Below are 15,985 nucleotides of genomic sequence, written 5' to 3'. Positions count from 1 at the left end.
GAACGCCAATAGAGAGATGGAAGAGTCGCTATAGACAACAACTAGGCTACCACTAAGAGATCAGGTACTTCAAGCTGGTGAGAAGGTACGCATCAGCAAAGTGAAGTAAATATTTGAAAAAGACTGCATGCCGAATTTCACATGCAAAAAGTTTTCACCGGTTTAAAATTCTTGGTTGAAATGTTACTCTTTACAAACTAGAAGGCTACAAGAACGAAAAACTGGAAGAACGTTTTTATGCTCAAAAACTTCAAAAAATCATAATGATAATGAAGAAGCCTACTGGATTGAAGTTGTCGTCAGAAAATGCAAACCTAAAGTGAAATGGTTAAGTTATCAACCTGAATTTAACACGTGGAGCAACGAAAAGAATTTAATTTCTGTATAATCTGCTCCACGATTCCTTCGCTTGTGCATGAAGAATGAAGATGTACAAATTGTTTACAATTTTCGTAGTGTATTTTTTATGACGATAAGACACAAACAATATAATTTTCAATGACATGATTTGTTGACTCTACTAAGTTCATCACTGTATAAATCAGGTGTAAATCGAGACCGAATTTTCAACTATAATGACTTCAATTTTGACAAGAAATCTCGCAAAGGCAGTGAGCATCCCAAATTTAAAGGCAGGTAACACTTTTCTAAAAGCTTACTGTAGGCTACATCTTGAAAAATAACTGCCACAAAAATCGGCTGCAATCGCTTAATTGATGACGTCAGATTCAGGCATAAAGGGAAATATTAGCGTGTAGTGAGAAAATGGGATGGAATGAAAGACAGATTTCGGAATGAAACATGAAAAATTTCGATGATGGGATGGAAGACACTTTATCATTCCATCATTAATTTTTTTGAACCGCATCAAAACATACAAATTTTTAAAATAGGTTGAGTAGAATTTTCTGTTTGATTACGTTTCTAATTGAAATAATTTGAATTTTGTGCCGTAATCAATTGATGTGACTGTTGCCCGGACAGTTGTTCGAGAACAAGTCGGTAATATTTAAACCTCGTGAGTAGCAATTCGGTTTAGTCATTTAAATGCACTACATCGGAAAGCTGAAACAACCAATCAAATGATCAATAACATAATGAGGTAGCATGCAAAGAATGAGGTAGCACGCGCTTTGCAAACCAAAGCGCAAATTGTGGTGGTCTGGTGTGCTTCGAATAAGACAAACTTTTGTGATAAATAAATGTGATTGAACGTTCAAAGCCAAACACGGCCAAAAAACTTGATGTAGCAAGAAAGTGCTGTTCCCATTTCGTTATTTTCAGAATAAATCGTAAGCTAGAAAGATTGTTGTATAAAATGCATAAGTCAAAAAATTAGCAGATAAAAAAGTGGAAGAATTTTTTTAGATGAAAAGAAAGTAAATCCCGGGACGGAAAAACATTTTCAATTTCATTACTTGTTTACAAGTGGACATGTTAGGATGTTCACAAATCAATCACGGGTTTTACGAGACTCATCAGAACACAAGCCACACAAAATTGGCTGTACGTAGCCTACAAGCTTCATAGCTTGAGGTGCTTAATTTCAACTCAGTTTCGATATTTCTTTACCACTTATTTGTTGTTTACAAGAAACACTTCACCATTAACTGATGAAAAACATTTCCATACAATCTTCTGGATAATGTTGTGATCGTTCCATCTTAGCCAATCATAGTTCTTTTGCGACAATCTCGTACCGCACAGGAACAAATGCAAATCCACTTACACCTTTCTCAATATCCGGAAGCTCTTCCGCTTTCGGATCAGCGACAAATTCAAAATTCTGAACCATTCCCACCAAAAATACAAACAATTCCATTCGAGCAAGTTGCTCTCCCAGACAATGACGTGGACCCAACGAAAACGGAATCACGTGACTAGATGGAACAAAATTTCCAGCTTCATCCAAAAATCGTTCCGGTATAAACTTATCCGGTTCCTTCCAATAGTCTGTGTCGTTGTGAACAGCCCAGATGTTGGGAATAACCTAAAGAAAAGAAAGTATTCCTAATTGAACTCGATAAAGTTCATAACTTTCAGTTATTTTTCTTACGCTATAATGCACATGCAAGCACATTTACAGTAAATAAATTTCCGGGATTTATCGTACACCCAACTTTGAGCCCGGTATGTTCAAGCCTTTCGTTATCTTTTATTATGGATATATTTTATTTTATCGTTATAGATTCCATTTGAATAAAGACCTTCTCAAAGAACTTACAGCCTAAATGGAAACAGGTTTATTCCGTTGAGTATTAGGCATTTAACACGCGAGAACATTTTGCAAAACCATAAATACGTTTCAGGAAAATACGTGTTCTGTGCTAAGAGCAATATTTGAGAAAGTTATAGTTTTTTTGAAACAGCCATTTCTATAACTGACTGTTTTGTCATCCAGGCTTGTGCTAGGTTGAAGGGTCAAGTATAATATAATATATAATAAATAGTACCTAACAAACATTAACAAGTGCGGTTTTGTAAACTTTGAACTAAGATTTACAGAAGCATTAGTTTCTTTGTGATCTGTGCAATTAAAATAACATTTGGGCTAAAATTTTAAAAGAAATTTTCAGTGATTATTGTTCAATGCACCCTGGTTATATTTCCAACAGATAATATCACGTTCGGTAGCCTATATCGAAAATTCCTAGTTTGTACAAAACTTCTACCACCTGTAAAATGTAACAAAGTTTACTGAAAAATACAATAACTTATGCATGATTTAAATAGAATCATAGTATTCAAGCAAAAGGATGTTAATAAGTTCTCCACTAACAAAATTTACCAAATGTAATTTTTTTGGCAACCTTTACCAGTGATTCCTTGGGAATGATAAAACCATTCAGTTCAGCTTCTTCGTTCGTCTTGTGAGGCACTGTCAGTGGCGATAGCGTTCTGTATCTGAATACTTCTTGCATGAATGCGTTTGTGTAAGGCATTTCTGATTTCTTGGCAGTGGTAATTTTACCTGAAGATCCTGTGGGAATGGAACAAAACAGATTGCTCAATCGATTTTATGTTGGATGGGATACAAACGCCTCTAATCACTCTGTAAATGCCTTAGTGAACAAAGAAGTGGTAACATCAAATACCTGCGGTTCAGTTCTCGGGGTGTGCGCTTCAACAACGCACTTTGACGACAGCTTTCCTTTTATCGACATCAAGTGAATGAAATAATTTACACACAGCAAGCAAATAAGTCACACGCTATGTGTAGGTGATTTAGCTTAGGTTATTTCATCTTCCAAAAATACCGAAACGCCTGTAGTGCAAAATTGTCTCACCAACTTTCTATAAACTCTTAGTTATCTAGCGACATCCGTAGTTAAAGACTTGGTTGCATTTGCAAGTTACCCTTGGACATGGTATAGCCGTGTAATAAAAAGTAGCGAAAAAGCGACTGCATATCGTGATTCGTGATAATCAGCGAAAGAGTTTAGTTCATCCAATGCATGCTTACATAGGCTGAGTGTAGGAGTAAAGTGTTTTTTGTGACTTCTTGACAGAACACACCACATTAAGATGTGTTCGCAGCTATGTGCTAAGTGCTAGCGTAGTCGCAACAATTTTACACAAACGAAGTACAATTGTTTTCAAAGGAAGTGCAGTTGATATTGTATGCTTTGATGAAAGTTTTCAGCGTCTGAAGGATAGGTTTTGCAAGAGTGGGCCTGAAGGTGTTCCTACTTGGTGAAACTCGTTATTATTGTAGTTGTGCTACTAAACAAATCAACAGAATCTGTATCTCCCAACCTGCTGTAAATGACCATCAAGCGATCAAATCAAATCCTTGACTTACCAATCACATCAAAAATTTCCTTTCGAAGCTTTTCTTGGGTTTGGGGATAATGCAGGAGACATAATAAACTCCAAGATAAAGTGCTAGCTGATGTTTCTGTGCCAGCTACAAACACGTCGTGGATGTATTGTATTAACTGGCCTTTCTGAAAAAAAGAAAGTCAAAGCAAAAGAAAACCTTGGACTCAATATTATTTACAGACGAACATTACCGTAAATGAGGGATCTTGGCCATTTTTTATTTCTACAAGATAAGTGTCAATGAAGTCTCTCAGATTGTCCTGGTCGAAAGTTTCTTCATGGTCGTTGATGATTTTTCTGAGCCATTCTGAAATTGTTACATGAAATAAAATTAAGAATAATGAATGCGTTCAAACTAAGCAGCTAGTTCACCATGCACATTAGCATAAGTATCTTTTTTCAGAACATCTCATTCGTATTCGGCCCATAGGCCTACCAATGAGGAGTCAAACCTTGTGAAAAAAAGTACAACTTTTCAAAAACTTCTTCTCGCCCGACCGATGCGCTATACTTGCCGAACAGAAACACACAGGATTCCCAACCCGCGAGCAAAAACATCACAGCAACATGAAAATGAACATGTACAGTATGGAACTCAAATGCCTTCAAGTTTTCATTTAATTTCACTGAAGATGAAAGCAGTTTAGTCTTCAAAAAGTTTGTTGAACACGAGATTAGTAATACTTTAGTTTCTACATTTAACCAATAAAGTAGAAAAAAATTTAAAAATTGAAGAAAAATCTATTCTTTTATTGCAAGGGAGCAAATGATGCTGGAAATGATTTCCTTTTTCAAATTGCTACTTACTGTACTACGATACTACTGTACATCGGTGCTTACTTTGGATAACGTGGAAGCTGTGGTCGATGCTGTAATCGATGAAGGTGGAAATAGGTGGAATGTATTGAAGTTCAGGTATCAAGGTGGTGATTCGATAAGCTGCGGTGATTTTTGGATCATCAAACCTTTGCAAACGAAGAAATTTATCATTCCGCGTAAGATTTCTTGATAAACAATAAGCATGCCATACGTTACTGAACTTACACATGAAGCAAAGAAAATAGTATCCGAATAAATTCTTCGTCATCATAGTCAAATCTTTTTCCAAGCAATATACTGCATATGTTGTTGGAAATCGCGCTGTGCAAGACATTCTGAAACCAAAATGTCAACATAAAGTTATAACAAAAGACTACAATCGACCCGTGCTCCAATTTGTATTAGTAAATCATGGACTATAGTCAAGTCATGTATAAAATAACGATGTGTAGTCGTACAAAATTAATGCTTCACAAAACAATAAATTAAAACTATCCTGCAATTGCTTTTTTAACTCAGGGTTGAAAAGATTGACATACGATACAGCTTGTCGGGCGTCTACAAGTGCTACGTTAAAGCAAGCTGAAAATTCGGGTCTGCTACTATTCGGAGAGTCCGATTCGGAGTATTCCCTATTCGGAGACAGCCTTTTTCGGAGAATTGTAAAATCACAGCGGCATATGTATATTGAAAGGAATTAGCTTACAATAGAAAAATGAATGAAATGAATGATTGGGTTGTTGATGTTTGTAATGCATTGATGGATTGGAATTGGATTGTTGTCAAGGCCATCTGTATGCATAAGCTATGGCAGTAGTCTCCAAACATTTTTAGCCGTGCAGCCGTTTCGCAGCATACACATTCTGGGCTATTGAATCGATATTGTTTCATCCACCTTCTTCGTGTCATGTTTAAGTCATTCATCATGTCATTCATTTTTTAAATAAGCTATTTGTTGATTTTATATGATATTTCAAATATATCTCATCCAGTGTTTACTTTTCAGTGCCTTCAGCCTGTAAGTTAGTATTTTGAACAGACTGTTCAAAATATTTGTTTTACATTATAAAACAACCTTTTTCACAAAAAGATGCTGTAACTCAAAACAGTCAAAGAATTTTTGATGTCAACAAAACTTTTGAATGTAATGGAAAGGCAAACCAAACGTGGTAGCCTATAGGTTTCATCGAAAGCAGTATGTTTGCAACTGCCTAATTGGTCAAACTCAACTCCGGTATGGTAGCCTAACTCCCGGCCAGCAAAAATTGTCATTTTTACATCGTTTCAACGTCGCCAGACGTTGAAATCGTGTACAAAAGGAAACTTTTGTTGACTCGGTACAGGTTACAACTGAGAAAAACATTTACAATTAAGCCATTCGATTTGTTCAAAGAACCCAATTAGCCTAACAGTTCATATTTACATTGATTCAATAATGTTTGAATACGTTGAATCACTCAGTTGGCCCATCGCTTATCCTTACATTAATTTCACGTCTGAACAGGTTGATTCAATGTAAAAAAACTGTTTTGCTAACTGGCGCGCTTGTAAATGCAATGGTCATTTCGCCGATCAATTGCAATACCGATTTGCTCCAACAGCGTTTCATGATAAACAATAGAGGTTAATGAGATAAAGCCTCAACGAAAAAGTGTCAACAAAAAGACAGTTGCCAAATAGGGTTTGACATAATCAACTACTGTAAGTTAAAACCTAAGTGGCAGTTTAGAATAAACCTGGGTTTCGGCGTTACATGACCTGGAATTCCTTCGTTAGACTTTCAGTTGATGTTACTTTATCATGGCAGAGGAATCGATTAGTACGCAACGCATTATGTGAGATTTTTCTACATGATGGCTATATATAACGAAACACAAAGGACACACACGACATTGTTCAGCGTGATGAAGCAACTCATGCCTTCTCTAAATTTATGTTATTGACAATAACATGAATAACCAATTAAATAAACCAAACATCGTGCATTTAGTAAAACAATGTGCGATATGCTTTGCAGCCAGGAGCAATCTCTATTGATTTCGAATTGGCAGCGAACCAAGCTGCTCGAACAGAATTTCCGGCTGCACAAATCTTTGGGTGCTTATTCCCGGAATGGCCCGTTTCGTTTAATTTTTTAAAAAAAATCACCGAATAGGGCTCTCACCGAAAAAGGCTCTTACCGAATAGGGAACTCACCGAATCGGACTCACCGAAACGGGCCATTCCGACTGAGTCCGATTCGGTGAGTCCGATCCCTTAACGGGGGATATTTTCAATTTTTTTTTTAATTATTGGGTACCGTAGCCTAATCATCATTGCCGTTTTAGGGTTAGGGTTAAGAGGTTAGGAACTCACCGAATCGGACTCACCGAATAGTAGCAGACCCGCTTATTCAACCTGATGCAAAATATGAAGAAATATTTACAATGCGTCCCTGGGGCAATGCAACGTTACGACGCCACTTTTGGGTTTCGGACGTTCAAAACAATCCAAAAATCAAAAGACATGGAGCACGCTCGCATGATAGCCGGCCACAGTCCTCCACGAAAGTTGAAAATATATAGAGATGCTGACGACCGCATCAAGAAACTTGTTGTTCGCTTCTACGGGCATGGTAATGTTCCACCTTAGTTCATGTGGGACTTCCTATGTGGTATCAGCCATAATTTCCAAATGGACACATGCCATGAACTGTTATTTGACATTGATTGAATCATCTCCGGCGTTTTTGTAGTGACTTGTTAAACTAGGGACTGGAATTTTCTAATAGTTGAAGATTCTAATATATTCTAAGTTTGCATACAGATGGTGACGCAGGATACATGTCAATTTTACGTGAGCAAACATTTTAATTGAATAGTTCAAAAATAAATTTAATTTGCTTTTTATTTTTCGCTAAATTTCAACTCAATTTGTTTTTTTTTGTTGGAATGCAAAAGAAACGATATTGTGAAATAAAATACAAAATTCTCTAAATAAACAGAAGGCGTCGTTGGATTTTCAAAAAATTGCCGAAAAGAGCTGTCTCCGAATCGAAATTTCTCCGAATCGAACTCTCCGAATCGGATTCTCTGAAACGGGCCATTTTGGAAAATTCTATGCATAATTAATTAATCATGTTGTATTATTATTAATTAGTACTGCAATACTATTCAAATAATAATGGAATATAGTAGAAAAAATATTATTGGTATGCTTTTTTTCAAATATTGGAATTTCAACAGTTTCACTGTGAACAATAATTACATGTGTCTCGAACACTTTTACTCTTTCATCAATCATCAGCATAAAACAAACAACCGGAGAATTGCTGTGTTTAAGTTCATGACTATGATGAGTGAAGAGCATTACTTACTGATATATCAAAAGGTTTTTCCTTTTCAGAACGAATTGCTTCAATAAGATATGCTAATTCTTGTACACAGAAGTCTTCCATGCTTTTCTTTCCAAATCCATGACTTAACAGAAAGTTGTGAAAAGAATCAATGGTCATGTATGTTTATTAGGCTTAAAATTATCCCACTAGATAAAGCTTGTTAAATGTACTATAAGATAACTCAATAATGAAGACGAAACATTCAGCTACATGTATTGTAAACCAAGGCGGTCCCAACTTTTTTCCCAGACAGAACAGGTTTGATAATGTGGAAGTGTTCTCGGGCTAACAACCTCCGGTAATCTTGTCTTGTGTAAAGAAAGATGCATATATATATAGCAATATATCATTATTCAATGTCATTTTCATACAACAAAGCAATATGCAGGTTTAAGTTTTTTGTTTGTTGTATACAATACATATCACGGAATATGATAAGTTAACCTTTGTGACGCTGCTTCACTAAGGTTTGTGTGACTTACCAGTTTGAGTCTGTAGTAAGCCTGGCATACTGTGTGCCTGAAACAATCAACACCATTATGAAACCTACTGCAGGTCACTGATTCATTTCCGAGCAGAAGTTGAGCCATGTGGCAATTACAATGCTGAGACAGACTAAAACAAATAAAGTAACCTAATGCATTACAAAACAAAATTACTATGTTTAAACTCAGCGCTTGCTGTATCCAACCCACCCACGAAGAGAGACATTGCCAAATCTTCTTTGCAATTTAAATTCTTCGCCGTAATCATGAAAAGCAATTCCCTTTCCAGGTGATACTTTCTCAAACACTGATGGATGTCGTCCAGAAAATGCTTTTGATTGCTTCACTAAAGCCTGCAAAGCAATTAAAACATGTATTGGGTAAAGACTCAGCTAATCGAGATATGACTAAGCTAATTGGTTTTATCTATTGAAACACTATTCATTAATTTGCATAAACTTGGTTTAACAAAAGAAAAGTTGTCGAATGATTACCAAGATGATGGTTTAGACGGCAGAACGCCCAGTGACAAATTTACCTCATTAATACATTCCAAATCATTTAAAAATATCCAATCCTTTCTTCCAAAGCGGATTGACATGACTGATCCATACGTCTTGCTTAGTTGATATATAGTTCTTTCTTGTTTCTTTCCTACAAAAAGAGCATATCCTAAAACTGGAATGCCGCGAGGTCCAGGGGGTAGTCCTGATGGTCTTCGATACCAATAATACCACAACAACAAAATAATACTGAGAATAACAATGGCTGTAATTTCCATATTTGCTTAATTACTGCAGTCACCTATATTCCCACAAAAAATATTTATGTAAAACACAAATGCAGTAAAAAAAATAGGTCCAAGGCATAAAGGTCTACCACAAAAAAGTGCTTAACCAAAATCCAAGTCTCATGTGAACTTCATTGACCAACAAACTAGCAACTCACGTAACAAGCTTAAAACAACAAGCCATACAGCCTGTTTCAACCTTTTCAGGCCTCATCGGTCGCCTCAAAGAAGATGAGCTTCAGATGTTCTTCTAGTGTCGTGCACTAAATAAACACAGCTTAACTACAGTAGAATTCGCCTATAGTGACTTTGGCTATAGTGACACTTCGCCTATAGTGACAACTGTTGCAAAGTCCCGGTTACAAACCATATGTTTTGCATAAAAATGACTTCCCCTATAGTGACTTCGTGTATAAGAACACTTTGCTTACAGTGACACCACATTTCTGTCCCTTGGGCTCAAAAATTTCCGTATAAGGACACTCGTTAGTTTGTGATGCAATAATACTTTATCCATGCGCAAGCAAGATGATAAAAAAAGGTTTATGAGCAGGTTTCATAGTTGTGATGTAATAAAAGTGTAGGCAAAGTGGCTACTATGGCTGGGTCAGCTACTATTCGGTGAGTCCATCGGTGAGAGCCTTTTCGGTGAGAGCCCTATTCGGTGATTTTTCTTAAATTTTTTTTGAAAATTATCGGGTACCGTAGCCTAATTATCATTGCCGCTTTTACATCGTTTTAACGTCGCTAAACGTTGAAATGACCCTTAACCCCTAAAACCCCCACCCTAAATCCCCAATTCTAAACCCCCAACCCTAAACCCACAACTCTAAACCCCCAACCCTAACCCCCAAACCCTACCCCTTACCCCCCAACCCCTTAACTCCTAACCCCTAACCATATTACGGCAATGATAATTAGGCTACGGTACCCAATAATTTTTAAAAAAAATCACCGAATAGGGCTCTCACCGAAAAAGGCTCTTACCGAATAGGGAACTCACCGAATCGGACTCACCGAAACGGGCCATTCCGACTGTGGCTGCTAGGCTAGGCAATGTTGAAATATTGTAAAATAAAAGTTTGTTGGTCACATAATGAATAGTATGACAGTACAAGGTGCTGTTTGTTTGCTGGAATGGTGCAACCAATCAGTGTTAGTATGCAGGTGTTAAGGCAATTTTAAATAGTCATGATCGATAGAAGCATTGCTGAGTTGTTGCTACAATTGAGCGTCATACATCCCATGTTCTTGCAAGGTGGAGGTGACGCACTTATTTCTTTCTTTTTATGTACTGTATAATGCCACATTTTAAGTGCAGTAGAACTTGCATATAATGGACACGTATATAACGGATAACCGTATACAATGGACTAATTCTCCAGTCCCTTTGAGAAAAACAATGTAAAATACCTCGTACCCGGCCTCGAAATTCACGGCGGACACCGCGGACATGTCCGCCGTCACAGCATGCGATGTCCGCGGGAAGTACCATCTAGATCGGTCATATTTGTCCGCTGAGAAATAACAAAGGAACTAATGATACAAATCGTCATTGCATAGCACGAACAATTGTTGCGAGAATATAATTTCTCGCGCATTCTATCGCGCATCTAGAAAATGTGAATACTGTATCTCTTAGCTTCCATTGAAGCAGGAAAACTTCCAATTTTTGCATTGCATCAACGATTGGTGACATTGAATCAGCGTAACAAACGTGAATTCTTCGCTAAGAATCGATGGGAGCACTGGTACTTCTACACTAATCACACGCAACTTAGTTCAAGTCTTACTTCACAATGTCTGGCTTTGATTTCCGAGTGATATTGATAAGGCAAGGTTGGTATACACAAATAGATTATGCGAGTAGGTTATTACAGCAAGATGCAGCAAAAATGTGTTAAGTTTTGGTATTACAGTTAGAAAGAAAAGGCCCAGAAAAAATTCACTTTCGCTCGCTCACTCACATGACACGCAAAAATACACCTAAAGAAAAGAGCGTTGTGACGCAACAAGCCACACGGCCTCGTTCGGTAGAAGTTAATCAGTTATGCGGCGTATTAAGCATCTACACGGCACTTTGACTCTTCTTGCGCATGTCGTTGGACTGATGAAAGCCTTTCAGAGTGACTTCGCTGAAATTTTAAAAAGCCTTGTAAACCGTAGCTATGGTTCTCAAATGGCAAAGAATTATCAAGATAAAGTGATTAAGCATGACGATCGACGCTAAAACTGGTGTGTACGCGGTGAGACTTAATTTGTCCGCCGAGATAGCTGCTCAGACAGGACACATTTGTCCGCCGTCAACAAAAACGAATTTCGAGGCCTGCCTCGTACATAACGGATATCGCATATAACGGACAAATTTTGCTGGTCCCGACTGGTCCGTTAGGATGCAACCTAGTTTGTACCCTGAACAGTTTGCACCCTGAAAAGATCGAGAGAAGAAATTAAAAAAAGCAGAAGTCGCTGATCGCAGTTTTCGCAACAATTTTAAAATTTCCCCCCTGAAAAGATCAAGAGAAAGATAGCACAAAACCGAAGTCGCTGGTCGCAGTTTCCGCTAACCCTCACCCTAACCCTTGCTGATCGCAGTTTCCGCAAACATTTTTCTGCACTTTTTGCTAACCCTAACTCTAACCATAGACTAATCTATGCCCTAACCCTCGCTGATCGCAGTTTTTGCAAACATTTTTCTGTAGTTTCCGCTAACCGCAGTTTCCGCTAACCCTTACCCTAACCTTAGAGTAATCTAAGCTCTAACCCTAACCCTCGCTGATCGCAGTTTTTGCAAACATTTTTCCGTAGTTTTTGCTAACCGCAGTTTCCGCGGGTCTGCTACTATTCGGTGAGTCCGATTCGGTGAGTCCGATTAGGTGAGTCTGATTCGGTGAGTCTGATTCGGTGAGTTACTAACTTCTAACCCCTAACCCAAACCCCTAACCCTAAAACGGCAATGATAATTAGGCTATGGTACCCGATAATTTAAAAAAAAAATTGAAAAAATCCCCCGTTAAGGGATCGGACTCACCGAATCGGACTAACCGAATCGGACTCACCGAATCGGACTCACCTAATCGGACTCACCGAATCGGACTCACCGAAACGGGCCATTCCGCAGTTTCCGTTAACCCTTACCCTAACCTTAGAGTAATCTACGCTCTAACCCTCGCTGATCGCAGTTTTCGCAAACATTTTTTCGCAGTTTCCGCTAACCTTTACCCTAACTCTAACCATAGAGCAATCTATGCTCTAACCCTAAGCCTCGCTGATCGCAGTTTCCGCAAATATTTTTCCGCAGTTTCCGCTAACCCTCGAGTTGTTTGCGGAAACTCCGATCAGCAACTTCGGCTTTGTGCTATTAAACTGCGATCAGCAACTTTGGCTTTTTTTAATTTTTTCTCTCGATCTTTTCAGGGTACGAACTGAGGGTACAAACTGTTCAGGGTACAAACTAGGTTGTACCCGGTCCGTTATATGCGAGTTTTACTGTAGTCATCTGCGGCCATTTTACCTTGACTTCGTCTATAGTGAGACCTCGCTTATAGTGACACTTTTTCCGTGGTCCCTTCAGATGTCACTATAGGCGAAATCTACTGTACAATGAATGTTTTATGCCACACAGTTCAGCAAGATTTCAGTACCATGTACTGTGATAAAACATTATTTCCTGCCGATGTTAATCGGTTGTCATACAGTAGTAATCAGCTGATTGTTCAAAACAAAATACAGTCGTCTAACCAAAACTGCTGTAATAGCTAGCCTAAATAGTTTTCCTATTCCATGTTAGTTTGTTTTTAACAGAGCCCTGAGTGTGCATACGGCATAGTCTCTCATGGTAAATAACTAAGCTTATTCAGTGATCAAAAAGTAACTTTTAAACATTTTCCCTTCCAGTACTGAAAAACGCAAAATGACATTGTTCAGCCAATCTATACCATTTTCTCGACCTTTGCTATTGTTTTTGCTGTGATGGTCAGAAATAACACCAACTGAACTGAACAGCTGAACTTGCCTTTTTATAAATACACAATCTAATAGAAGTTGTTAGACGTCGTTTGTAATACATTGAAAAAAAAAGACGAATACAATTTACGTTTACAACATCAAATCATATGTCGAGAGCACTGATATTTTAGTAATGCCGAACACAACATGGGCAAAATTTCCGGCAAATGGGCAATGCCCAATTGATGTAAATCTCTGCAACCTGCAACTGCAGGCTGCATTCCGTGTATCAGTGTTGCCAGCTTAATTTTCCTAAAATAAATTCGATGAACCTAAAAACAGACCAGAATAAACCAAACTCAAACAGAAATAAACTCAAAAAGAAACCTACATTTACTACTGATGAATAGCCGCATTAGGAGATGTCAATCAACAAAAAAATAAAATAGGAAAGGAAAATATGCAAGATATATCCGATACGAGATCATAATAATACAAAATCGAAAGATCGAAACACTGGCCACTGTCTGTAGTTACATTTTAATAAGGTCTTTTTAGACATTTGTCTTTAGACATTCTTTAATGTTTTAGACAATAATGTCTTTTGAGACATTATTTTTAAAGAAATAAAAAAGAGTCAATAAAGGGCATGCAAATTTCACTTTGTGTGAAGCTACAGGTAGCCTACTTGAGAGGTTAGCCTACTGTTATTTTTTTATTCACTTGTTGATTTATGCATATCAGTTTGGATCCTCTGTGGACCCTTCTCTTATATCCAGTGGCTCCGAGAGGGGGGGAAAGTCGGGCTACTTTCCCTCCTAGCATAACATTGTAAAGGAAAAACGAGTAGTTTTTCGTTTTGTCACTTTTGAGGGGGGCCCATTTTTACCACTAAAATAAAAATTTATCAACTTAAAAATACACAAATTTTTGAATGAAATGCGTAGTTACAAATATTTTTCGATCATTGTAGATGCTACTTTAGATGTTTCTTATCAAGAACAAACCATTCTCCTTTTGAGTCCGGCTATGTTAAACTGCTTCAGCGCGTGAAATCTGTTGCTGTTAAGCCTGCTGATCTCTGTAGGCCTATCACTGAACGTTTTATCTTGTTCTAACTTGAAAACTAGTGCTGCTTTGGCTAAGCGTGTATTATGTTTGCTTGACCAACTGTACCTTGACATGAAAAACTGCGTTTGCCAGGCATATGATAATGAATCCAACATATTTGGAAAAGTGTCCAAGCAAGATTGAAGGAAGTAAACCCTTCTTGTCTATTTTCTGCTTAAGGATGTCATTGCTTAAATGCACTAGAGTTGGACTTCATGGTGTGCAGTGTTGTCCAAATATTATATCAGTTTTGAGTAGTCTAATTGATCGACTATAAGCTTATGTCATTTTCAATTGCAGCTAAGCCAGATGGGAAATTTTAAAGAAAGTTATCCCATTTCCAAGCAGCCTACCTGAGCAGTTTCAAACCTGTGCTTCTCTGCATTATGTAGATCACAGGTCTAAGCGAGATTCACTCTACTAACCTATTTATGCAGCGATAAAGAACTGTGCAATATATTTTCGGCCCCAGAGGAGGCCTACACGACGACGACGAATGGACAATAAGCTGATGGATTTAATGAAGTTAAAGGAAGATGTAATTGAAGTTACAGAAAGCTGGAAAGAGTTGACTACTCGCAAGCTTAAGTTGTTATGGGAACTATGAATTTAAAAAAAAGATTTTATTTTTCTGGGGACGGAACGCTACAACAACTCCGCTTCACCAGGTCAATCTTACAAACGAAATTTATTCTACTGCACGCTATGTTGCAAATGATTCGCTAGCTGTTGGTAGTTTATTCACAAATGTATCAACAAACTCAAAAATATCGATAAGTTTGAAGTCCTATGGAAATATCATTGTATATCTGATGTGTAGTTGCAAGCATGTGGAACAAATTTAAACAAATTGTACAACAATGACATTTTGGATAAGTTTGTAGGCTACTTTTGAAAGAAAGCTACCCAGCAAACTTGAACTGCAAACCGCAACGCATCACCTCAGGCTCATGATATCTGCTCAAGGAAATCATTGATTGCAACTTTCGAAACACTTTTCCAAATATTTTTGTTGCTCTGAAAATTTGTTACGTAAACCAGTAGGCCTACCTCCAACGGTTGCAGGTTGAAAACGCGGTTTTAGCACACAGAAATTTGTAAAATTTGTTTACGCTCCACCACGACTCAAAACCGAGTGAACAGTTTATGCATGTTGTGCATCAAATTAGACCTTTCAAAATCTTTATTATTTGATGCTGTGATCCGTAACTTTGCATTGCAAAAGGTTCAAAATGGATTGAATGCTTTTTGAGCTATTTTCATTGCCCGCACTGTGTCTGTGTGTTTCCAATTCTTCCTCTATCTACGGTAAGTTATACTAAAATTACCACCTATAACAATTTCAATTCACAACCTGACTGAAGCCAACGCAGATGCAGTGACGCAAACTTGTTAAAGGAGGAGACGTTATCACCGACCCAAAAGCAATTCTTCCAGGATTCCACACAACAAACAGACAAGAATTCATCAGCAAATACGCCCACACTGCCCAAACACCAGAGAGTTTGCACAAACTACTGCATTCTTTGAATATGGTGCATTTTTCTTGAAAGTGTCTTTATTTGGGGCCAGAATCGTTTTGGTACGGGACCTAAATTATCCTCCCAACGGCCATGGCCAAAGGCACCATGTATG

The 15,985-nt window shown here is 37.7% G+C and overlaps 1 protein-coding gene across 1 annotated transcript; it reads right to left on the bottom strand.

Annotated features, from left to right (window-relative positions):
• Positions 1-343: 343 nt before the first annotated feature.
• On the bottom strand, positions 344-9,218 carry LOC145781874 (cytochrome P450 2U1-like). The gene is made up of 9 exons (XM_082593554.1): positions 9,041-9,218; positions 8,713-8,855; positions 7,997-8,099; positions 4,867-4,976; positions 4,663-4,787; positions 4,014-4,129; positions 3,803-3,947; positions 2,817-2,980; positions 344-1,990 (listed from the first exon to the last, which is right to left on the bottom strand). The coding sequence occupies exons 1-9, from the start codon at positions 9,101-9,103 to the stop codon at positions 1,673-1,675; spliced, it is 1,287 nt and encodes a 428-aa protein (XP_082449680.1). The 5' UTR covers positions 9,104-9,218; the 3' UTR covers positions 344-1,672.
• Between the last annotated feature and the right edge of the window lie 6,767 nt (positions 9,219-15,985).

The sequence above is a fragment of the Aplidium turbinatum genome, chromosome 13 (assembly GCF_918807975.1).
Source record: "Aplidium turbinatum chromosome 13, kaAplTurb1.1, whole genome shotgun sequence".
Lineage (NCBI taxonomy): Eukaryota > Metazoa > Chordata > Ascidiacea > Aplousobranchia > Polyclinidae > Aplidium > Aplidium turbinatum.
The sequence above is the reverse complement of the archived record's forward strand: the minus strand, read 5'-3'. Positions and strand labels throughout refer to the sequence as shown.

Excerpts from the sequence above, each read along its gene's own strand:
- LOC145781874 (XM_082593554.1), bottom strand. The coding sequence starts at position 9,103 with ATGTCAATCCGCTTTGGAAGAAAGGATTGGATATTTTTAAATGATTTG. Across the intron at positions 8,856-9,040 it reads ATTTGGAATGTATTAATGAG|GCTTTAGTGAAGCAATCAAA; the intron begins GTAAATTTGTCA and ends ATTGCTTTGCAG. Across the intron at positions 2,981-3,802 it reads GGAAATTTTTGATGTGATTG|GATCTTCAGGTAAAATTACC; the intron begins GTAAGTCAAGGA and ends CCATTCCCACAG.